Below are 25,798 nucleotides of genomic sequence, written 5' to 3'. Positions count from 1 at the left end.
TTCTGAGGCTATTTTTGGGAGAAAGGTTTTGCAAGCCGTGGTGCCTTCCATCTAGGTGACCTGATTTGCTCCCTCCCTTCATCCGTGTCCTAAAGCTTTGGTATTGGTTCCCACAAGTAAGGATGACGCCGTGGACCGGACACACCTATGTTGGAGAAAACAGAATTTATGTTTACCTGATAAATTACTTTCTCCAACGGTGTGTCCGGTCCACGGCCCGCCCTGGTTTTTTAATCAGGTCTGATTTATTTTCTTTAACTACAGTCACCACGGTATCATATGGTTTCTCCTATGCAAATATTCCTCCTTTACGTCGGTCGAATGACTGGGGAAGGCGGAGCCTAGGAGGGATCATGTGACCAGCTTTGCTGGGCTCTTTGCCATTTCCTGTTGGGGAAGAGAATATCCCACAAGTAAGGATGACGCCGTGGACCGGACACACCGTTGGAGAAAGTAATTTATCAGGTAAACATAAATTCTGTTTTCCCAGGGTCCCACATTTATATATTGATTAGACTGAGTGAAGTTATTCTCCCCTGTAGCTCTCCAGTTCTCCCGGTAAAGCCCTGCGAGCAAAGCCCTATGAATGGGGTAGCACAAAGAAGCGATAGTGGGGTAGAATGCCCAGTCCTGGCATGTGATTTTTAAGGGGCGCTTGTCAAGTGTTCGTAGGGTCAGTTGAGTTCTCCTTTGCTGTACATGGGGTGGCTTTCTCAAAAGGGGTTGTGCTGTGTACTTCTCTGTTGAGGATCTAGACTCTGTACCAGTGATGGTCGGCCGCCCCACCACAGGATCTAGCGGAGAAGCAGCAACCTTAGAACACTCAGCTGACCATCTACGCTGCTGATTACCAGGGCTTACTGATAGATGAGTCACCTTAGTCTACTTGAGATGGCTACCGGGATATTTATCCTGCTCAGTCATGGACCGGCCCTCAGAGATAGCGGTCAGGTTTGTCGGGGGGGTGACATTCCCCCTTCCTTTCTGTAACGGGTAAGAAATTGGTTGATTAGCCTCTTGACATGGCGGAACCGGCTCTCCCTTTCGTAGCATAGAGATATGAAGCCGCAAATCAGCATACTGTAAGTCCATGGTATGTTCCAGAGCAGTGAGCGCTGCAATGACAACAGCCTCCATTTTGACTCGATGTTGCGTGTGTGTTCGGGTATGCTCCTCTTCTTTATCTCAGGGAGATGAAGCCAAATTGGTTGGTGTACTCTCACCATGTATAAGAGATTAGGTTGTTTAATGGCGAATGTGGTAGTTATGGTAGTCGGAACGCCGGGAGAGGATAATCAAAGTCCTGCGTCTCAGGGCCTTAATATATCAGATCGAAAGAAAGGCATGAAAAATATCTCAGAGCTTGGTATCATCGTGGTCAGCAAGTCTTGGTGTAAATAGTTGACCAAAAGTTTGCAGTTAATACTGTGTGGTTTCTTATAAAATGTGAGAAAATTATAGTCTCATGCTGGAGCTCTCTGAGTTTGCTTCCTCTCCCGGCGCTGCCTGGACACGCCCCCCTATCCAAGATATTTTAAAGTGAGAAAAGGAGTCTTGAAGGTACATTGATACCTATATTAGTACAGCTAGTATTAAAGGTCTATTTATAAACTACCCATGATAGAGTAGTTCTTCCAGCTAGTAGAAAGTGTGAGTGGTAAGTGAGCAAGGCAATGATGAGATAACAAGGCAAAAATTAAAAGTTCTTGTACAATATCAGACATAACAATTGGGGCTGTGCTGATACCCACTGCCCCGGCCGTAGGTGGTAGGATTCATCACAAGCTGTAAGATAGGACCATAATCGATTGTAATTTCAGTTTGGATCACAGAAAAAATAAATCCCAAAATAAAAGTAAAATTAGCAACCCCTTAGAATATCATTTCTACTTTTAAAAGTAGATCTAGTTATACAATTAGAGTCAAGGAGCCCCTGCCTTGCAATACATTAATAATATTGATCATTAAGTTGTCAGTTAAGTAAAGCAGACTATGACACAATCTAGTGGAAATAGAACAGACATAATAACATTATATAACTGAGGCAATCAAGAATAGTTTAGCCAATGATGTGGGTTAACTAGCAAAATGTATATTAACCTACTTCAGCCGTTTGGGCATGCAACCTACCAAATACACTTGTGAAAAAATGCTAATAAACACTAAAGCACACATTACATACACATTTAACACCTTCCAGTTGAGTTGTTTTCTTTCTAATGACACAGTAAGTCCACGGGATCATCAAATACTGTTGAGAATTCCACTCCTGGCCAGCAGGAGGAGGCAAAGAGCACCACAGCAAGGCTGTTAAGTATCACTTCCCTTTCCATAAACCCCAGTGTCTGATAATAGATTCTTCTATCAAGATTTTTTTGTTTTGAAGCCAGGGCAGGATTGCTCTGATCTTCAATCACAATTTGGGTATAGCTGTACTCCACGTTAGTCTCTTCAGGAGGGCTGTGGTAGCTTTTAGGCAGTTGGAAACTTGTGAGGTGGGCCTCACTGTGTTTTTCTAACAGATTGCTGCCCTATGTCAGAATACCAGAGTAGGCTTACTCTGTTCATTCTTTTTCTTTCTAATGACACTGTGAGTCCACGGATCATTATAATTACTGTTGGGAATATCACTCCTTGCCAGCAGGAGGAGGCAAAGAGCACCACAGCAAAGCTATTAAATATCACTTCCCTACCCACAAACCTCAGCCATTCTCTCTGCCTGTGTTGCAAGGAGGTGGTAAAGTTTATGTGTCTGAAAGAGTTTTATTCAATCAAGAGTTTGTTATTTTTAAAGCAGAGCAGGTTTGCTCTGATCTTTTCTGGGGTCTATCCGTAGTCCATGTCAGTCTCTTCAGTAGAGCAGTGGTGGCTTTTAAGCATTTGGGAACTTGTGGGGTATAATCCCCCCTGTGCCTCTCAAACAGTTGTTGCTGCCCTATTTGGAATGCCTGTGTAGGTTTATTCAGTCTTTCCTTTTTTCCCCACAGGTCCATGTGAGGAGGATGCTTCTCAAAATTTGTGAGCTGCCCTGCTGCCAGGCGGATTTATTTTAAGGTAAGTGCTAAGTTTTATTTTCTATGAGGAAGAAAAAGACTTTTAGCACTTTAACAGTTAATTCTGTTACAAGGGGACGTTTTTATACATTTCTCCTTTTAGGTGAACAGGATATTGTAGGGCAGTTTGTGCAGGGCACTGGGACGATAAGATTGATTTTTTTTAATAAGGGCTCAGTAGTGGTGTGTTCCGGTTTGGGTTTATGCACTGATAATGACGTGTTAGGGTTACTCTTGGAAGCTGTTTCTCGGTAGTAAGTGTAATGCCGGCTGGGAGGTTCAGTGTGATACGTCCACGATTGGCGGGGCTTGTCTGAAGCAGCAAAACAGTTGCACACTTTTTTCCTTTGTTCTTTTCTTGAGTGCCGGAAGGGTTTGTGCTGCTCTGCGTCTGTGAGTACGTTTGTCGGCTATCCGGAGGGAGTGGAGTCCGGATCTTTCTCTGTGTTGTCTCCGGTATCCAGCAGGACAGGTAGGCACCTCAGCAAGGCTTGCTGAGGTGTAGAGGCTGTATGAGTTTTTTATTTAGAGACTTTGCTCTGTAAAAAAATATTTAAACGTTACTTTAAATTTTAAAGGGACAGTAACTTTTTTTGGCATTCATTTCTAAAGTTACAAAAAAGTTTCATAAGGGTATTTTATTTTTTAGTTGATTATTGGGTTAAGATGGATCAAGAGGCCCTGCAAGATGTTACTTGTACTTTGTGTTTTGATGCTAATGTGGAACCACCAATCCCTTTTTGTTCCTCATGTATTGAGAGAACATTGCATTACAGGGATAGACTTTTTGAATCTGAGTCTTCATTGTCTAAGGCGGATGCTGTTCAGTGGTCTCCTGTTCAAGCTATGCTGCAGCTTTCTCCTCAAGTGTCCCAAACCTTATCGTCTACACATGCAGTGCCCTATGTTTCCTCTCATACTCCGGTTGGAGTTACTTTGCAAGATATGGCTACCCACATATCCTCGGCGGTTTCTGCTTTTCCTATGCTGCAGAGGAAGCGTAAGAGGAGATATAAGGATTCAGTGAGTAAGTTTTCTGATTCAGTTGCGGCTATGTCGAATTTTTCTTTCCATAAGTCTGAGGAGGAAGATACTTCTGGAGCGTCTGAGGGCGAAGTCTCAGATTCAGACAGTGTAATTACTTCTTTTGATGCTGAAGTTATATCCTTCAGGTTTAAGCTAGAGCACCTCCGTTTGCTGCTTAAGGAGGTTTTGGCTACTTTAAACGACTCTGACACGACGGTCCTAGTGACTCCTAAGAAGTCTAGTAAGCTGAATAAGTACTTTGACGTACCTTCCGTTGTTCAGTTATTCAATGGGCGGAGACTCACAATTGCTGTCTGTCTGCGATCCACATTCCAGGGGTGGACAATTGGGAAGCAGATTTTCTGAGCAGACAGACCTTTCATCCGGGGGAGTGGGAACTCCATGAGGAGGTGTTTTCCAGTTTGATTCTCAAGTGGGGGCAGCCGGAGCTGGATCTCATGGTGCATCGTCAGAATGCCAAGCTTCCGAGGTATGGGTCGAGGTCAAGGGCTCCTCGGGTTGTACTGATAGATGCTCTGGCAGTTACTTGGAATTTCAGTCTAGTGTATGTTTTTCCACCGTTCGCTCTCCTTCCACTGGTCATTGCTCGTATCAGACAGGAACGGGCATCAGTGAATCTCATTGCTCCAGAATGGCCTCGCAGGATCTGGTATGCAGACCTGGTGTTGATGTCATCTCTTCCGCCTTGGAGACTGCCATTGAGGAAGGACCTTCCGCTTCAGGAGCCCTTCCTTCATCTAAATCTCGTTTCTCTGAAGCTGACTGCTTGGAGATTGAACGCTTGATTCTTTCTAAGCGGGGGTTTTCTGAGTCGGTCATTGAGACCTTGATTCAGGCTCGTAAGCCTGTGATTAGAAAGATTTACTATAAGGTATGGCGTAAATATCTGTATTGGTGTGAATCCAGAGGCTACTCTTGGAGTAGAGTTAGGATTCCTAGGATTTTGTCTCTTCTCCAAGAGGGCCTGGAGAAGGGTTTATCTGCAGGTACCCTGAAGGGTCAAATTTCTGCTTTATCTATTTTGTTACACAAGCATCTGGGGGTCGTGCCATATGTTCAATCTTTTTGTCAGGCTCTGGTTAGAATCCGGCCTATGTTTAAGTTTGTTACTCCTCCTTTGAGTCTTAATTTGGTTCTTAGGGTTATTCAACAGGCTCGGTTTGAGCCTATTCATTCTTTGGATATTAAGATGTTATCCTGGAAGGTTTTATTTTTGGTTGCAATTTCTACGGCTCGAAGAGTTTCCGAGCTTTCAGCGTTAGTGTGAATCTCCTTACCTTATTTTTCATTCTGATAAGGTGGTACTGCGTACTGCCTTAGGTTTCCTTCCCAAAGTGGTTTTGGATAGGAACATTATTCAAGAAATTGTTCCTTCTTTGTGTCCTAACCCATCTTCCCATAAAGAGCATTTGTTGCACAACTTGGATGTGGTTCGTGCGTTTAATTTTTATTTGCAGGCGACTAAGGATTTTTGCATAAATAAAAAGAGAGAAGCGCTCAACCTGGGAACGAACAATAGCATAATAGCTTGTTCTATGGCTAGTTACCACCCTAGAAGCAGCCTCTTTTTGCTCAATATGTGCCTTTCACAGAGAAGAACTTTCCTGTAGCATATCAGTCTGATCCTGACTTCACAGTACAGTCCAGCCCCGAAATACCAGGCAATCCCTCTCTGAACAAGAGAAACAGCAAAACCCCAGACGTATGTTTCGGCCTATTGTGGGCCTCGTCAGTGAGGTGCAGCCATATCCCTCTAGGCACACTGAGCAACAGGTCCACGTCTGGATTCCCGCATCACACTTAGGGAAACTTCCCCAAGTGTCATAATTTGCATAAATAAAAAGAGAGAAATGCTCAACCTGGGAACGAACAATAGCATAATAGCTTGTTCTATGGCTAGTTACCACCCTAGAAGCAGCCTCTTTTTGCTCAATATGTGCCTTTCACAGAGAAGAACTTTCCTGTAGCATATCAGTCTGATCCTGACTTCACAGTACAGTCCAGCCCCGAAATACCAGGCAATCCCTCTCTGAACAAGAGAAACAGCAAAACCCCAGACGTATGTTTCGGCCTATTGTGGGCCTCGTCAGTGAGGTGCAGCCATATCCCTCTAGGCACACTGAGCAACAGGTCCACGTCTAGATTCCCGCATCACACTTAGGGAGACTTCCCCAAGTGTCATAATTTGCATAAATAAAAAAAGAGAAGCGCTCAACCTGGGAACGAACAATAGCATAATAGCTTGTTCTATTGCTAGTTACCACCCTAGAAGCAGCCTCTTTTTGCTCAATATGTGCCTTTTACAGAGAAGAACTTTTCTGTAGCATATCAGTCTGATCCTGACTTCACAGTACAGTCTAGCCCCGAAATACCAGGCAATCCCTCTCTGAACAAGAGAAACAGCAAAATCCCAGACGTACGTTTCGGCCTATTCTGGGCCTTGTCAGTGAGGTGCAGCCATATCCCTCTAGGCACACTGAGCAACGGGTCCATGTCTGGATTCCCGCATCACACTTAGGGAGACTTCCCCAAGTAAATAAAAAGAGAGAAGCGCTCAACCTGGGAACGAACAATAGCATAATAGCTTGTTCTATGGCTAGTTACCACCCTAGAAGCAGCCTCCCAGGTTGAGCGCTTCTCTCTTTATATTTATGCAAATTATGACATTTGGGGAAGTCTCCCTAAGTGTGATGCGAGAATCCAGACGTGGACCCGTTGCTCAGTGTGCCTAGAGGGTTATGGCTGCACCTCACTGACGAGGCCCACAATAGGCCGAAACGTACGTCTGGGGTTTTGCCGTTTCTCTCGTTCAGAGAGGGATTGCCTGGTATTTCGGGGCTGGACTGCACTGTTAAGTCAGGATCAGACTGATATGCTACAGGAAACTTTCTCTTCGAAAGGCACATATTGAGCAAAAAGAGGCTGCTTCTAGGGTGGTAACTAGCCATAGAACAAGCTATTATGCTATTGTTCGTTCCCAGGTTGTGCGCTTCTCTCTTTTTATTTATGCAAATTATGACATTTGGGGAAGTCTCCCTAAGTGTGATGCGGAATCCAGACGTGGACCCGTTGCTCAGTGTGCCTAGAGGGTTATGGCTGCACCTCACTGACTAGGCCGAAAGTACTGGGGAGAGAGGCACATTTATTGTGTAGGTCTATCAGTAATTAGGTGTTTTTACAATTCATTGGGGCACAGTTGGTCGTTATGCTTGTAGCAGCAACTTATATTATTGGGACCGTTTTTTTTCTACTAAACAAAATTGCGTTCCGTTGGAGACTGTGACTTCACAGGGGGCCGAACCTTTCTCCGGTCGCTGCACTTGCTTTGGTTTGGCACCTTTCCTCCCGGAGTTCACAGCTTCAGTTATCCTCTCCCTCCTGAGACTGTTGTGCTGTTCGGTATCGCTGCAGTGTGGTTCAGGTAGGCACCGCAGCTTAGTGCTGTGGTGTAAAGGGTGCAGAGGTTTATATTGAGTTAAAAAATTTAAAGTAAATTTATTTTTTTCTTATATTGACCTGTGCAGTTTTTTTCTGACAAGGCTTGTCGGGGTTTATTACTGTTACTGCATATTAGCGAAGGCCTTAAAGGGACAGTAACATTGTTCTTGATTTTGAATTATTTTTTTTATTTTTATTTTTTAAATTTTTTTTTTGTGTGTGCTTGGAAAGTTTGCTGAATCTTTGTTGCAGGATGGATTTAGAGTTTATGCCAATTACAGAGTGTAAAATTAGCTTGAAGGCCCTAGTTGAACTTCCTTTGCCTTTTTGTGGTTCTTGTATTGAAAGTACCTTAATGTACAAAGACAGACTTTTTGATTCTGAGCCACCACACTCTCATGTGGATGCTTTCCAGGTGCAGCCTTTGCCACAAGGGTCCCAATCTGTTTTATCGTCTCATGCAGTGCCCTGCGGGTCCTCTCAATCTTTGGATGGAGTGTACTTGAAGGCTGAAATTGCCACCCAGGTATCCTCGGCGGTATCTGAGGTGCTAGCGGCCATCTCCATGCTGTAGGGGAAACGTAAGAAGAAGATTATAGACTCAGCAAGGTATCAGATCCTGTTCAGGCTAACCAAGCTGCTCTTTCCTATAAGTAGCCTCGGAGGGTGAAATCTCAGATTCAGATAGTATAATTCCTGCTTCTGATGCTGAAGTGGTTTCCTTCAGATTCAAGCTTGAACACCTTTGTGTTTTATTAAAGGAGGTTCTAGCTACTCTGGATGACTCCGATATGCCTATCGCAGTCAATCCTAAAAAGTCTAGTAAGTTGAATAGATACTTTGATGCCCCCTCTCCTGGAGAGGTGTTTCCAGTTCCGGACCGTGCCATAGAGATTATTACCCGGGAATGGGAGAGACCAGGTATTCCTTTTACCCCCTCCCCTGTCTTCAGGAAGATGTTTCCAGTAGCCAACGCTTTCAAGGATGGTCCCAAAGTCTCCAAAGGACCGCAGTTTTTCTTAGTAGAAAAAAAAACGGTCCCAATAATATAAGTTGTTGCCACAAGCAGAACGACCGACTGAGCCACCAATGAATTGTAAAACACCTAATTACTGATAGACCTACACAATAAAAGTGCCTCTCTCCCCAGTTCCAGACCGTGCCATAGAGATTATTACCCGGGAATGGGAGAGACCAGGTATTCCTTTTACCCCCTCCCCTGTCTTCAGGTAGATGTTTCCAGTAGCCAACACTTTCAAGGACGGCTCCAAAGGTAGAAGGGGCGATTTCCACCTTGGCTAAGAGAACTACTATTCCCATTGAGGATAGTTGCTCTTTCAAAGATCCTATGGACAAAAAACTGGAGGCTCTTTTAAAAAAGATGTATACTCATCAGGGGTTACAGTGGCAACCGGCGGTGTGCATTGCTACAGTATCCAGTGCTGCAGCCTATTGGTTTGACACTTTGTCTGAATCTCTTCAAGCTGAAACTCCTTTAGAGGTGATTCAGGATACGATAAATGCTCTGAAATGAGCTAATTCCTTTATAACTGACACATCTTTGAAAGTTATTAAGTTAGGGGCCAAAATATCTGGCTTCGCAATCTTAGCACGTAGAGCGCTATGGCTTTAATCCTGGTCTGCGGATGTTTCTTCTAAATCTAAGCTTTTGGCAATCCCTTACAAGGGAAAGACCTTGTTCGGGCCGGCTTTGGCAGAAATTATTTCCGATATCACGCTTGGTAAAGGATCTTTTCTACCTCAAGACAAGAAGAACAAATTGAAGGGACGTCAGACTAATTTTCGTTCCTTTCGCAACTTCACAGGTAAGTTTTCCCCCGCCTCTACCAAACAGGAACAATCGAAGTCCTTATAGAAGCCTGGTCAGTCTTGGAACAAGAGGAAGCAATCCAAGACACCCGCAACTGAATCCAAGTCAGCATGAAGGGTTTTCCCCCGATCCGGGATTGGATCAAGTGGGGGGCAGACTCTCATTTCGCGCAAGTTTGGGAAATATGTCCCAGAACCGTGGGGAGTGGGCATAGTTTCCCAAGGGTACAAGTTAGAGTTCAAAACTTTTCCTCCCAGGGGCAGGTTCCACCTCTCAAGATTATGTATCTGTAGACCAGATAAAAAGAGAGGCGTTCTTGAAATGTGTACAGGACCTTTCCCTCTTGGGAGTGATAGTGCCTGTTCCAAGTCAGGCACAGGGTCTCAGGTGTTACTCAAACCTGTTTGTGGTTCCCAAATAAGAGGGAACTTTTAAACCCATTCTAGATCTAAAGTTACTAAACAAGTTCCTCAGAGTACTGTCCTTAAAGATGGAGACTATCCGCTCCATCCTGCCCCTGATTCAAGAGGGTCAATTCATGACAACCATAGACCTGAAGGATGCGTACCCACACGTTTCCATTCACATAAATATGAGGTTTGCCTATCTAGACAAACATTTTCAATTTGTAGCGCTTCCATTTGGCCATGCCACAGCTCCCACAATTTTTTCAAAGTTCCTGGGAGCTCTCTTGGCGGTAATTCTGTCTTGGGGAATTGCAGTGGCGCCCTATCTGGACAACATTCTGGTTCAGGCGCCATCCTTTCAACTAGCAGAATCTCATACAAAGATCTTACTGGCGTTTCTTCGTTCCCACGGTTGGAAGATAAATCTGGGGAAAAGTTCTCTGGTTCCGGCTACAAGGGTGACCTTCTTAGGAACCATTATAGATTCTCTAGCTATGAAGATTTTTCTGACGGAGGTCAGAAGAGCCAAGATTCTGTCCATTTGCCTGTCCCTACATTCGGCGACACGACCATCAGTAGCCCAATGCATAGAGGTAATCGGGTTGTTGTTGTTGGCTTCCATGAACATAGTTCCGTTTGCTCGGTTCCATTTGAGACCTCTGCAGCTATGCATGCTCGCTCAGTGGAACTGCGATTATACAGATCTATCTCAGAGACTAGTTCTGGATCCATCAACAAAGGACTCCTTACTGTGGTGGCTGTCTCAAGAACATCTGTCCTAGGAGACGTGTTTTCATTACCCTTTTGGGTAATTGTGACCACGGATGCCAGCCTGCTTGGTTGGGGTGCAGTATGGGACTCATTGAAGGCGCAGAGACTTTGGTATCGGGAGGAATCTGCTCTCACCATAAACATTCTGGAGCCTTGACGGCTTGGCCTCAACTGGCCCTAGCCTGGTACATCAGGTTCCAGGCGGACAACATTACCTCAGTAGCCTACATCAACCACCAAGCAGGAACTCAGAGTTCCTTAGCCATGAAGGAGGTGGCTCGGATCATTCAGTGGGCGGAGGCCCTCAATTTCTGTCTGTCTGCCATCCACATTTCAGGAGTGGACAATTGGGAAGCGGATTTTCTGAGCAGACAGACTTTCCATCCCAGGGAGTGGGAGCTCCACCCGGAAGTGTTTTCCAGGTTAACAACCAAATTGGGGTTACCAGAATTGGATCTGATGGCGTCTCATCAGAACGCCAAGATACGGCTCGAGGTCGAGGGATCCTCAAGCTTGTCTGATAGACGCCGTGGCGTGGATTTTCTGAGTCGGTCATTGAGACTATGATTCAGGCTCTTAAGCCTGTCACTAGAAAGATTTACCATAAGATATGGCGTAATTATATCTTTATTGGTGTGATTCTAAGGGATATTCATGGAGTAAGGTTAGGATTCCAAGGATGTCTTTTCTCCAGGAATGCCTTGAGAAGGGGTTATCTGCCTTATCTATTCTGTTGCACAACCGTCTGGCAGATGTGCCGGATGTCCAATTCTTTTGTCAGGCTCTGGTCAGAATCAGGCCTGTGTTTAAATCCGTTGCTCCACCTTGGAGCCTTAATTTGGTTCTTAAAGTTTTACAACGGGCCCCGTTTGAGCCTATGCATTCTATAGATATTAAGTTATTATCTTGGAAAGTTTTGTTTCTTATTGCTATTTCCTCTGCTCTGTGATTCTCCTCATATTTCATGCAGATAAGGCAGTTCTCCGTACCAAGTTTGATTTTCTTCCAAAGGTCGTTTCGGACAGAAATATTTATCAGGAAATTGTTGTTCTTTCTCTCTATCCTAGTCCTCCTCATAAAGAACGTTTGTTGCACAACTTAGATGTTGTGCTGGCTCTTAAATTTTATCTGCAGGCTATGAAGGACTTTCGTCAGTTTTCCGTATTGTTTGTTTGTTTTTCTAGAAAAAGAATGGGTCAGAAAGCTACTGCCACTTCTCTTTCTCTCTGGTTGAGAAGTATTATTCTTTTGGCTTATGAGACTGCTGGACAGCAGCCCCCTGAGAGAATTATAGCTCACTCCACTAGGGCGGTGTCTTCTTCTTGGGCCTTGAAGAATGAGGCCTCTGTAGAACAGATCTGTAAGGCTGCGACTTGGTCTTCTTTGCACACTTTTTATAAATTCTATACATTTGGTACTTTTGCCTCGGCTGAGGCTTCTTTTGGGAGAAAGGTTCTGCAAGCAGTGGTGCCTTCTGTTTAGGTTAGCTGTCTTGTCCCTCCCTTATCATTTGTGTCCTCTAGCTTAGGTATTGATGATCCCGTGGACGCACTAGGTCGTTATAAAGAAAACAAAATTTTTGCTTACCTGATAAATGTATTTATTTCTTGACACAGTGAGTCCATGGCCCTCCCTGTTTTTCAGACAATTTTTGCTATATAAACCTCAAGCAGCTCTGCATCTTGTGTTATTTCCTTTTTCTCCTTTCCTTCGGTCGAATTACTGGGGTTTTTGTGAAGGGAAGTGATACTTAACAGCCTTGCTGTGGTGCTCTTTGCCTCCTCCTGCTGGCCAGGAGTGGAATTCCCAACAGTAATTGATGATCCTGTGGAATCACCGTGTCAAGAAATAAATAAATTTATCAGGTAATCATAAATTTTGTTTTTCGGTATCAACAGTAGATGGGGAAGATGGAACCTAGGGGCTATTAGTCTCAAAACGCTAATGATGCAAGATCTTAGGCATACTGTATCTCGTTCTGTCTAAAACCCTAACATTAAATGGTTAGGCCACAAATTAGATTGGAAGGGTGTCTTTGTTGAAGAAGTCTTGCATAGGATTGCTGGGCAAATAGAATCACATAGAAAATGTCTAACTTCACCATCTGAGGACTAGTCCACGAGGTCCATCAAAGAAATTTGAGTTGCGGCTGTGTCTTCATGTACTTGTCACGATTTGAGGTCTGCAGCTTCCGTGGTATGTTTCCCCCTGCAAGCTTCTTCTCAATCTCCGGGTGCGTTACCTTGCCCAGGCGATCCAAAATTGTGGCCGCAATCAGTTTGTGAGATTTCTCCTGTTTAGGCTTTTGAGACAAATCGTTGGATTGTTGCAAACTTGGCACAACTAGATGGAAGAAGCCGTTTTTGTATTTGAGGCAGGAGGAGTTCTGCAGCAGGACTTCTCAGAAAACTTTCAGGTAGTGTCTTGTCCATTAATGTCTGCAGGAGGTTTTCTAATTTGAGGAAATGTGCATATAAACGCTTTAGTGACAATTTTTCGTGTGTATCTGTCGATATAGATGACATATTTAAAAAAGAGCCCAACGGGGGCTTGTCTGGGCCATGGTGGTGAACAGCCACACTTTCAGAATCTCTGGGTGAATCCTGACTAATCTGCCGATTTGTACAGGCAGCTGACAGCAAAAGTGAATATACATAGAGGAGAAAAGTGCCCTATACTTAGGGTAACCGTGATCTTATTAAAATGGCGACCAGGAGATGACTAGAGGCGGATCTTGGTGTGTGTACTGTACTGCGTGCTTCTTGGTTAGAGTGCACTCAGCTAAATATATGTTTATCCTAAGAACTCTGCACAGTGTGTGTGGCAAAAAGGTTTAAAGTGAGAATCTGCGCAGTTTATTGTTTCTCCCGGTGGCTCAATTTACCAAAAATAAAGTTGTCGACCGGGGGAAGTTTTCTGTTACGCCCACGGGGCTTCTGTGTGTGTGAAACAACTCTGCGCAGTTTGTTATTTCTCCCAGTCAATTTGACAAGATACCCTGTCCGAGATTGGGCAGTTCTTTGTTTTTTTTTGGCCTAGAAAATCTATTCCCCCATTTGCGTTTCTTTGCTGGGCAAATCAAATACGGGAAAGCTTCAGTGATCCTCCTTGCTTCTACGTGGTCTCGCAGGATTTGGTATACTGATCTGGTGGACATGTCATCTCAGCCACCGTGGATGCTCCCACTGAGGAAAGACCTTTTCATTCAGGGGCCCTTCCATCATCTGAATCTAGTTTCTCTGCAGCTGTCTGCTTGGAGATTGAACGCTTCATTTTATCTAAGCAAGGTTTTTCCGATTCGGTCATCGATACATTGATTCTGGCTCGTAAGCCTGTTACTAGGAAACTGTACCATAAGATATGGCGTAAATATTTTTCTTGGTGTGAATCCAAGGGCTACTCATGGAGTAGAGTTAGGATTCCCAGGATTTTGTCTCTTCTCCACGAGGGATTGGAGAAGGGGTTGTCCGCAAGCTCTTTGAAAGGACAGATTTCTGCTTTATCCATATTGTTACACAAGCGTCTGGCAGATGTCCCAGATGTACAGTGTTTTGTCAGGCTCTGACTAGAATCAGGCCTGTATTTAGATCAATTGCTCCTCCTTGGAATTTAAATTTAATTCTTAGAGTTCTTCAAGAGGTTCTGTTTGAACCTATGCATTCCATAGATATTAAGTTATCTTGGACAGTTTTATTTTTGGTTGCTATTTCTTCTGCCCGAAGAGTATCTTAGCTTTCGGGTGTTTCTCCTTATCTTATTTTCCATCGGATAAGGTGGTGTTACGAACCAGACTTGATTTTCTTCATAAGGTTGTTTCAAATAAGTATATTAATCAGGAAATTGTTGTTCCTTCCTTGTGTCCTAATCCTTCTTTTAAGAAGGAGAGTCTGTTGCATAATTTGGACGTGGTCCGTGCTTTGAAGTTCTACTTACAGGCGACTAAGGATTTTCGCCAATCGTCTTTATTGTTTGTGTAACGTAGGGGTCAGAAAGCTACGGCTACCTCTCTTTCTTTTTGGCTGAAGAGTATCGTCCGCTTTGCATATGGGACTGCTGAAACGCAGCCTCCTGAACGAATTACGGCTTTTTCCACTAGGGCTGTGGCTTCCTCATGGGCATTCAAAGATAATACTTCTGTTGAACAGATTTGCAGGGCTGCAACTTGGTCGTCTCTTCACACTTTTTAAAAATTTTACAAATTTGATGCTTTTGCCTCAACTGAGGCGGTTTTTGGGAGGAAAGTTCTTCAAGCATTGGTGCCTTCCGTTTAGGTTCCCTGTCTTCTCCTTCCCGTTTCATCCGTATACTATAGCTTTGGTATTGTATCCCATAAGTAAGGATGAAATCCGTGGACTCGTCGTATCTTGAAAAAGAAAAGGAAATTTATGCTTACCTGATTTATTTCTTTTTCGATACGACGAGTCCACGACCCGCCCTGTTCTATGAGACAGGTTTTTACATTTTTGTAAAACTTCAGACACCTCTGCACCTTGGCTTTTCCTTTCTCTTCCTACTTTGGTCGAATGACTGGGTTGGGAGGGAAGGGAGGAGCTATTTATACAGCTCTGCTGTGGTGCTCTTTGCCTCCTCCTGCTGACCAGGAGGCGTAATCCCATAAGTAAGGATGAAATCCGTGGACTTGTCGTATCGAAAAAGAAATAAATTTATCAGGTAAGCATAAATTTCCTTTTCTCTTGTTAAGTGTATCCAGTCCACGGATCATCCATTACTTGTGGGATATTCTCTTTCCCAACAGGAAGTTGCAAGAGGATCACCCACAGCAGAGCTGCTATATAGCTCCTCCCCTCACTGTCATATCCAGTCATTCTCTTGCAACTCTCAACTAAGATGGAGGTCGTAAGAGGGCTGTGGTGTTTTATACTTAGTTTATTTCTTCAATCAAAAGTTTGTTATTTTTAAATGGTACCGGAGTGTACTGTTTATCTCAGGCAGTATTTAGAAGAAGAATCTGCCTGCGTTTTCTATGATCTTAGCAGAAGTAACTAAAATCCTTTGCTGTTCTCACATATTCTGAGGAGTGAGGTAACTTCAGAGGGGGAATAGCGTGCAGGTTTTCCTGCAATAAGGTATGTGCAGTTAAAATATTTTTCTAGGGATGGAATTTGCTAGAAAATGCTGCTGATACCGAAGTAATGTAAGTAAAGCCTTAAATGCAGTGATAGCGACTAGTATCAGGCTTATTAATAGAGATACATACTCTTAAAAAAGTGTATTTTAAAACGTTTGCTGGCATGTTTAATCGTTTTTTACATATGTTTGGTGATAAAACTTATTGGGGCCTAGTTTTTTCCACATGGCTGGCTTGAATTTTGCCTAGAAACAGTTCCCTGAGGCTTCCCACTGTTGTAATATGAGTGGGAGGGGCCTATTTTGGCGTTTTTTTGCACAGCAAAAATTACAGACACAGACATCCAGCTTCTTCCTGCATGATCCAGGACTTCTCTGAAGGGCTCAAAAGGCTTCAAAAGTCGTATTGAGGGAGGTAAAAAGCCACAGTAGAGCTGTGGCAGTTGTTGTGACTGTTTAAAAAACGTTTTTGTCATTTGTTATTCCGTTTTTGGTATTAAGGGGTTAATCATCCATTTGTAAGTGGGTGCAATGCTCTGCTAACTTATTACATACACTGTAAACATTTCGTTAGTGTAACTGCATTTTTTCACTGTTATTTCAAAATTTGGGAAAATGTGTGTTTCTTAAAGGCGCAGTAACGTTTTTTTATATTGCTTGTAAACTTGTTTTAAAGTGTTTTCCAAGCTTGCTAGTCTCATTGCTAGTCTGTTTAAACATGTCTGACACAGAGGAACCTACTTGTTCATTATGTTTGAAAGCCATGGTGGAGCCCCATAGGAGAATGTGTACTAAATGTATTGATTTCACCTTAAACAGTAAAGATCAGTCTTTATCTATAAAAGAATTATCACCAGAGGGTTCTGTCGAGGGGGAAGTTATGCCGACTAACTCTCTCCACGTGTCAGACCCTTCGCCTCCCGCTCAGGGGACGCACGCTAATATGGCGCCAATTACATCAGGGACGCCCCTAAGCGATTACCTTGCAGGACATGGCTGCAATCATGAATAATACCCTGTCAGAGGTATTATCTAGATTGCCTGAATTAAGAGGCAAGCGCGATAGCTCTGGGGTTAGGAGAGATACAGAGTGCGCAAATGCTGTTAGAGCCATGTCTGATACTGCGTCACAGTATGCAGAACATGAGGACGGAGAGCTTCAGTCTGTGGGTGACATCTCTGACTCGGGGAAACCTGATTCAGAGATTTCTAATTTTAAATTTAAGCTTGAGAACCTCCGTGTATTGCTTGGGGAGGTATTAGCTGCTCTGAATGACTGTAACACAGTTTCAATTCCAGAGAAATTGTGTAGGCTGGATAGATACTATGCGGTGCCGGTGTGTACTGACGTTTTTCCTATACCTAAAAGGCTTAAAGAAATTATTAGCAAGGAGTGGGATAGACCCGGTGTGCCCTTTTCCCCACCTTCTATATTTAGAAAAATGTTTCCAATAGACACCACTACACGGGACTTATGGCAGACGGTCCCTAAGGTGGAGGGAGCAGTTTCTACTTTAGCAAAGCGTACCACTATCCCGGTTGAGGACAGTTGTGCTTTTTCAGATCCAATGGATAAAAAATTGGAGGGTTACCTTAAGAAAATGTTTATTCAACAAGGTTTTATTTTACAGCCCCTTGCATTCATTGCGCCTGTCACTGCTGCGGCGGCATTCTGGTTTGAGGCCCTGGAAGAGGCCATCCAGACAGCTCCATTGAATGAAATTATTGACAAGCTTAGAACGCTTAAGCTAGCTAACTCATTTGTTTCTGATGCCATTGTTCATTTGACTAAACTAACGGCTAAGAATTCCGGATTCGCCATCCAGGCGCGTAGGGCGCTATGGCTTAAATCCTGGTCAGCTGACGTGACTTCAAAGTCTAAATTACTCAACATTCCTTTCAAGGGGCAGACCTTATTTGGGCCTGGCTTGAAGGAAATTATTGCTGACATTACTGGAGGTAAGGGTCATACCCTTCCTCAGGACAGGGCCAAATCAAAGGCCAAACAGTCTAATTTTCATGCCTTTCGAAATTTCAAGGCAGGAGCAGCATCAACTTTCTCCGCTTCAAAACAAGAGGGAACTGTTGCTCATTCCAGACAGGCCTGGAAACCTAACCAGTCCTGGAACAAGGGCAAGCAGGCCAGAAAGCCTGCTGCTGCCCCCAAGACAGCATGAAGGAACGGCCCCCTATCCGGAAACGGATCTAGTGGGGGGTAGACTTTCTTTCTTCGCCCAGGCGTGGGCAAGAGATGTTCAGGATCCCTGGACGTTGGAGATCATATCTCAGGGATATCTTCTGGACTTCAAAGCTTCTCCTCCACAAGGGAGATTTCATCTTTCAAGGTTATCAGCAAACCAGATAAAGAAAGAGGCATTCCTAAGCTGTGTGCAAGACCTAGTAATGGGAGTGATCCATCCAGTTCCGCGGACGGAACAAGGACAGGGATTTTATTCAAATCTGTTTGTGGTTCCCAAGAAAGAGGGAACCTTCAGACCAATCTTGGATCTAAAGATCTTAAACAAATTCCTCAGAGTTCCATCTTTCAAAATGGAAACTATTCGGACCATTCTACCCATGATCCAAGAGGGTCAGTACATGACCACAGTGGACTTAAAGGATGCCTACCTTCACATACCGATTCACAAAGATCATCATCGGTTCCTAAGGTTTGCCTTTCTAGACAGGCATTACCAATTTGTAGCTCTTCCCTTCGGGTTGGCCACTGCCCCGAGAATTTTTACAAAGGTTTCTGGGCTCACTTCTGGCGGTTCTAAGACTGCGAGGCATAGCGGTGGCTCCGTATCTAGACGACATCCTGATACAGGTGTCAAGCTTTCAAATTGCCAAGTCTAATGCAGAGATAGTTCTGGCATTTCTGAGGTTGCATGGGTGGAAAGTGAACGTGGAAAAGAGTTCTCTATCACCACTCACTAGGGACTCTTGTAGATTCTGTAGAGATGAAAATTTACCTGACGGAGTCCAGGTTATCAAAACTTCTAAATGCTTGCCGTGTCCTTCATTCCATTCTACGCCCGTCAGTGGCTCAGTGCATGGAAGTAATCGGCTTAATGGTAGCGGCAAAGGACATAGTGCCATTTGCGCGCCTGCATCTCAGACCGCTGCAATTATGCATGCTAAGTGAGTGGAATGGGGATTACTCAGATTTGTCCCCTCTACTAAATCTGGATCAAGAGACCAAAGATTCTCTTCTCTGGTGGCTTTCTCGGGTCCATCTGTCCAAGGGTATGACCTTTCGCAGGCCAGATTGGACGATTGTAACAACAGATGCCAGCCTTCTAGGTTGGGGCGCAGTCTTGAACTCCCTGAAGGCTCAGGGATCGTGGACTCAGGAGGAGAAACTCCTCCCAATAAATATTCTGGAGTTAAGAGCAATATTCAAGGCTCTTCTAGCTTGGCCTCAGTTAGTAACACTGAGGTTCATCAGATTTCAGTCGGACAACATCACGACTGTGGCTTACATCAACCATCAAGGGGGAACCAGGAGTTCCCTAGCGATGTTAAAAGTCTCAAAGATAATTCGCTGGGCAGAGTCTCACTCTTGCCACCTGTCAGCGATCCACATCCCAGGCGTAGAGAACTGGGAGGCGGTTTTTCTAAGTCGTCAGACTTTTCATCCGGGGGAGTGGGAACTCCATCAGGAGGTGTTTGCTCAACTGGTCCATTGTTGGGGCAAACCAGAACTGGATCTCATGGCATCTCGCCAGAACGCCAAGCTTCCTTGTTACAGATCCAGGTCCAGGGACCCGGGAGCAACGCTGATAGATGCTCTAGCAGCTCCTTGGTTCTTCAACCTGGCCTATGTGTTTCCACCGTTTCCTCTGCTCCCTCGACTGATTGCCAAAATCAAACAGGAGAGAGCATCGGTGATTCTGATAGCGCCTGCGTGGCCACGCAGGACCTGGAATGGAGACCTAGTGGACATGTCATCTCTTCCACCATGGACTCTGCCTCTGAGGCAGGACCTTCTAATACGAGGTCCTTTCAATCATCCAAATCTAATTTCTCTGAGACTGACTGCATGGAGATTGAACGCTTGATTATATCAAGGCGTGGCTTCTCAGAGTCAGTCAATGATACCTTAATACAGGCTCGGAAGCCTGTCACCAGGAAAATCTACAATAAGATATGGCGTAAATATCTTTATTGGTGTGAATCCAAGAGTTACTCATGGAGTAAGGTTAGGATTCCTAGGATATTGTCCTTTTTCCAAGAGGGTTTGGACAAAGGCTTATCAGCTAGTTCTTTAAAAGGACAGATCTCTGCTCTGTCTATTCTTTTGCACAAGCGTCTGGCAAAAGTTCCAGACGTCCAGGCATTTTGTCAGGCTTTGGTTAGGATTAAGCCTGTGTTTGAAACTGTTGCTCCCCCGTGGAGCTTAAACTTGGTTCTTAAAGTTCTTCATGGAGTTCCGTTTGAACCCCTTCATTCCATTGATATTAAACTTTTATCTTAGAAAGTTCTGTTTTTGATGGCTATTTCCTCGGCTCGAAGAGTCTCTGAGTTATCTGCCTTACATTGTGATTCTCCTTATCTGATTTTTCATTCAGACAAGGTAGTTCTGCGTACCAAACCTGGGTTTTTACCTAAGGTGGTTTCTAACAGGAATATCAATCAAGAGATTGTTGTTCGATCATTGTGTCCTAATCCTTCTTCAAAGAAGGAACGTCTTTTGCATAATCTGGACGTAGTCCGTGCCTTGAAGTTTTACTTACAGGCTACTAAAGATTTTCGTCAAACATCTGCCCTGTTTGTCGTTTACTCTGGACAGATGAGAGGTCAAAAAGCTTCGGCAACCTCTCTCTCCTTTTGGCTTCGGAGCATAATACGCTTAGCCTATGAGACTGCTGGACAGCAGCCCCCTGAAAGGATTACAGCTCATTCTACTAGAGCTGTGGCTTCCACCTGGGCCTTTAAAAATGAGGCCTCTGTTGAACAGATTTGCAAGGCTGCGACTTGGTCTTCGCTTCACACCTTTTCAAAATTTTACAAATTTGACACTTTTGCTTCTTCGGAGGCTGTTTTTGGGAGAAAGGTTCTACAGGCAGTGGTTCTTTCCGTTTAAGTTCCTGCCTTGTCCCTCCCATCATCCGTGTACTTTAGCTTTGGTATTGGTATCCCACAAGTAATGGATGATCCGTGGACTGGATACACTTAACAAGAGAAAACATAATTTATGCTTACCTGATAAATTTATTTCTCTTGTAGTGTATCCAGTCCACGGCCCGCCCTGTCCTTTTAAGGCAGGTCTAAATTTTAATTAAACTACAGTTACCACTGCACCCTATGGTTTCTCCTTTCTCGTCTTTTTTCGGTCGAATGACTGGATATGACAGTGAGGGGAGGAGCTATATAGCAGCTCTGCTGTGGGTGATCCTCTTGCAACTTCCTGTTGGGAAGGAGAATATCCCACAAGTAATGGATGATCCGTGGACTGGATACACTACAAGAGAAATAAATTTATCAGGTAAGCATAAATTATGTTTTTTTGGCAGCTGGTCATAATACCTCAGCATATATACTGAGATGTAATGCTGTGGATTTTGCTAGCAGCTACTTATATACAATAGAAACTACTTTATTCTTTATATAATGTTTATTCTCATTCCTATGTATAACATAACTATGGTTTGAATATGGCACCTTTAACTACAATATTTCTGCAATGTTGCTAATGTTCGTGTTGTTTCAATATTACATGATATATGCAGGTCTCTCTTTTCCATGTTGGCTTTGCATAAGGACATATTTTTATATGTTGTAAACTGCTCAAAACCGCAATAAAAATTTTTTTTTTAAAAAAAAGGGCCCCACAGAGATATGGTGTTTCTGAGTTGCCGCTTCAGAACTTACACATCTGATCTATAACTCCAAAGTCATATAAACAGCAAATTAAAAGAAAAATGTCCTCACTGTGTGGAGTATTGTTATATTCAAAGAATCCTATGTAGATACTGTTACGGTAATCCAATAATCAGTGAATTATCTAGTTGTCTTCTAGAAGTTGCATCCTGTTAGGAATACTGTACGGAAATGCCCCCCCCCCCCTTTTTTGTTGTTGCAGAGCTTGGCTCGGGTTAGCCTGGAAATTGAGTAGCCCAATATACATTTTTAGGGGTGTTGTATGCGTTTAGTCATTGAGAACATTTTTTTGAATCTACACCAGTCATTTCTTGTAACATTTGTAAGGTATCTGTTTACGTGCAAAATACAATAACATTCTCTCTCTTTCAGCTACACATGTATGGAGTTGTGAAAACTCACATTGGAGTTAATAGTGAGAATGCTGCATCATTTCAGTTTCACTGTTTGGATTATTTTACAAAAGATCATCTCCTTTCTGGAAATGGAATACAGTTAGCAGACGGTGGCTGGCTCATACCATCTGATAAAGGAAAAGCAGGCAAAGAAGAAATATACAGGTAAAACAGTATGAGGTGTTTGTTAATCATATAAGGTCCACTTTGAAATATTTAGCAGAACCCGGAAGCAGTTTGTAGTTAAATAAAACAAAACTGCTCTTATTTTACTTATCAGAACAAGAAATGTATAGGATCATACTCAAGTCTCTTCCCTTTTTAAGGGAAACCTTACTGGTTTAAATTTAAAGGAATATTAAACATTATGAGATTGTAATATAAAAAGTAGTTAAATATACTTTCTCATTATTTATTTTGTCCTCTTTTCCTGTAATTTAACTCTGATTTTTTTTTATTTTATTTTTTAAAAACTCCACTCAGTTTTTATAAAGTACTGGATACTACCATGTCTTTTTAGCTTATCTTACTGTCCTGCTGCTAACAGTTAGAAACAGATATAAAACCGGCAATAAAACAGACTAATACAAACAAGGTAATGTGGTATTCCACACAGCCTTGTTTACACAAACTCTACTTTATTGTGCCTGGCTTATTTATCTTTCCCTAACTGTTGTTCACAGAAGACAAAGAAAAAAAACTAGTTCAAATATGGCAGCACCCATTACTTTATATAATCTAGAGTAAAAAATTGCAGCTACATATTATTCTAAGACTAATCTCTGCTTTGAATACATCATTATGTGTAGCATATATTTACTGTTTAACATCCCTTTATCATAGAATTGAAAAATAGCAAGATAAGATAAGCCTAAAGCAAGAGCAATATGGCTCTGTAAAACATAACTCTCTGGGAGAAGAATCCTGAAGCTTACATTTATTTTCTTGCTGTAGTGTATTAGTCAGTATCAAAGCCACATATACAAATTTGAATCCTTATGCACTAAAACTTCTTAGGTAATACTGTGGATAATCCATTTCTGTAGATAAGGGGAAATTACACAAATATTGGCTCCAAGCTGAAGATTAATTATATGGTTGAAAATGAGATGTTTTACAGTCAACGTTTTCTGTAATATGTTATCACATGCTGGTTCATACACAGTCTATAAACACTTGTAGCCCCTGTAGGCAAAGTGTAAAATTCAAAATTGGTTATAGTACCAGAGTATTTTGCTTTGATATGTTAGGGGCGTAGAAACAAAAGATGTGCGGTTGCATTTTATTCCACAGACCATATACAGTTCTATGTAAAATATTAAAGTATTTGTGAATACTCGAGATCTTGACATTTGTACAATTACTGGATCTTGCTGCTTGGTCTGTGGGGGGCGAGTCGGAGGGTCCGGGTAAGTGCTAATGTTATTCTTTGTGAATTGTCTGTTCATATTTCTGTTTTTGTCTCTTTTCTTTGTTTTTGTTTTTGTTTTATTTTTCGTTGTTCACTTGAAAAAATGGAAATTGTGTGGACGGTTTGATTCCCTGCCTCTGCAGGAGGAAATCTTCCTTTATATCATCAGTAACTATGATGGACTTGGCAAATCTTACAAGTGCTTTAGCATTTCTTATTGTTCAACTTGTTATGTATATGGTGAATCATTTTGTCCTCACTATTAATAAATAAAGTTATTAAAAAAAAAAAAATATTAAAGTATTATAGCATTCACTTTTTTTTTAACCTGGATTAGACTAAAAACAATCCTTTGATTAATGAAAATAAATCTGTTAATTCCAAGTAAACTGACAATTTTAACTGCGTTAATTTGTAACTCTTTTTATTGAGCCATTGCTCATAGTTAGCAGGTATCTAATTGACTGAAACATTATTTAATCAGGTAGTCATTGACTTGGATGCATTAAACCTTGCAAGGTGCATAAAATACCTGTGAACTGTATCGCATAGAAAGCAGGTAATGCAAAACATAAATATCTCACAGGGGCTGCAAGTTTTAACATGACTTCACCCAGCGCTAGAACCTCTATTGTTTAAAGCAAATAAAGTAAAACATCAAAAACATAAAACATCCTCATCACATTTTAAATATATATTTCCTTCTTAATATAAGGAGAGTCCATAATTTTTTTACTGTTGGGAAATACTGAACCTAGCCACCAGGAGGAGGCAAAGACACCCCAGCCAAAGGCTTAAATACCTCTCCCACTTCCCCCATCCCCCAGTCATTCTTTGGCTTTCGTCACAGGAGGATGGCAGAGAAGTGTCAGAGGATTTCAGAGTAGTTCCTTGGGAGGTGTATCTGCTCTTCGAAATAGGACTGGAGTTTAAGTAGTCTTGAAGTTAGAGTCTGTAGATGCAGGTAGAGTCTTTCTGCAAACCCATCTAGACTGCCTGCTAACAGCCACTAAGCAATCAGCGTTGACGAGTTTCACTGCCTGCTTGTTTTCTCACTCAAGTCCATGTCAAGAGCGATGCTACAAGACTGTCACACTTGAGAGGCTGTGTTTCTGTTCCACAGCATGGATTTTGGTAAGATCATTTCAATTTTTTACATGTGTTGAAAATGCTAGAAGACAGGGCACATTGTGGCTCCTTTTATCTTAATAGAATCATGGGTTAATATCTCCTGAGGAGGATTATTGAACAGTTGGGATTAATTAAATGTGATGCTTTTGATTTTATGCTGCTTTATGTGTGAGATTGTATTGGTCTTATAGGCTGTTTATGTGACTGGAAGCAGTTTTTTACTTTCACTTTGAGTGCTGCGCAGTTTGTAGCTTGGCACGCTTTTTCTCTTAGCAGGGGCGGTCCTGCCTTGCGCACCATGTGATCAGGAGTGGTCTCGCTTTTTTTTCCTCTTTCCTGACCGAGCTGGCTGTTAGAGAAGATGCTATTGCTCTGTATTGTCTGGGTCTAGGAGGTGGTGAGTGCTCCAGCCATTGGGAGTATAAAGGTGCCGTTTTTGAGAAATAAAGATAGTTTATTTTCTGTGTCCTGCTGTTATTAGCTTATGCTATGGAGGATTCTCATATATTATAGGGTACTCCCTCTATTTCAAATAGTAATACCTGTTTATATTGTGAGGAGGCTTTGGTATGCCTGCCCTCTGTTATGTTCCACATGCTTTGACAACGTTGTTCGGTCAAAGAAGTTTAACCCTTTTAGTACCACTAAGCCATCCACCTCTGAGGACTCGCAGTCCCGTAAGGTGCATACCCTACATTCATCTCCTTCTACACGCAGCTTACCATAGCATGCTTAATCCTCCATCTGGAGGGGGTCTTTTACCACCAGATTTTACCGCAGGATGTAGGATGAGTTGCACTCTGAGGTTTCAGAGGATGAACTTTTTGGGATGGAGTCTGCTGCCTCTAAGCCTCCTGCTGTGGAGGAACCAACCTTTAGATTTAAGATTGTACACTTACGTTTTTTTCGAAAGGAAGTCCTGTCTACATTAGAGGTTCCAGAGGCCAAGCTGCCTGATGAACCTTTGATTCCTAAATTAGACAGTGTGTACGAGGACAGGGTAGTACTTTTAACTTTTTCTATGCCTGTAAAGATGGCGAACATTATTAAGAACGAATGGGACAGAATTTTCCTTTTCCCCTTCTTCCTTTAAAAAATTATTCCCGGACGCTAGGTGGATGACGCTATCTCCACGCTTGCCAAACGCACCGCTTGAGGATAGCTCGTTGTTTAGATAGCCGATGGATAAAATTATGTAAACTCTTCTAAGAAAGATGTTTCAACATACGGGATATTTGTTTCAAGCGGCAGCGCCGGTTACCGTGGTTGCTGGAGCAGCTACCTACTGGTGTGACTCCTTATCGGATTTAATCGAGGTGGACGGTCCCCTCAACGTTATCCAG

The 25,798-nt window shown here is 42.8% G+C and overlaps 1 protein-coding gene across 1 annotated transcript in view; it reads left to right on the top strand.

Annotated features, from left to right (window-relative positions):
• The window catches only part of BRCA2 (BRCA2 DNA repair associated), a 408,071-nt gene that overhangs the window by 202,630 nt on the left and 179,643 nt on the right, over window positions 1–25,798 (top strand). The window contains exon 15 of the mRNA XM_053708460.1: window positions 21,891–22,078. Within this exon, the coding sequence (XP_053564435.1) occupies window positions 21,891–22,078 (188 nt within the window). The remainder of the gene's footprint in view (window positions 1–21,890; window positions 22,079–25,798) is intronic.

Source organism: Bombina bombina, chromosome 3, assembly GCF_027579735.1.
Source record: "Bombina bombina isolate aBomBom1 chromosome 3, aBomBom1.pri, whole genome shotgun sequence".
Classification (NCBI taxonomy): Eukaryota; Metazoa; Chordata; class Amphibia; order Anura; family Bombinatoridae; genus Bombina; species Bombina bombina.
The sequence above is the reverse complement of the archived record's forward strand: the minus strand, read 5'-3'. Positions and strand labels throughout refer to the sequence as shown.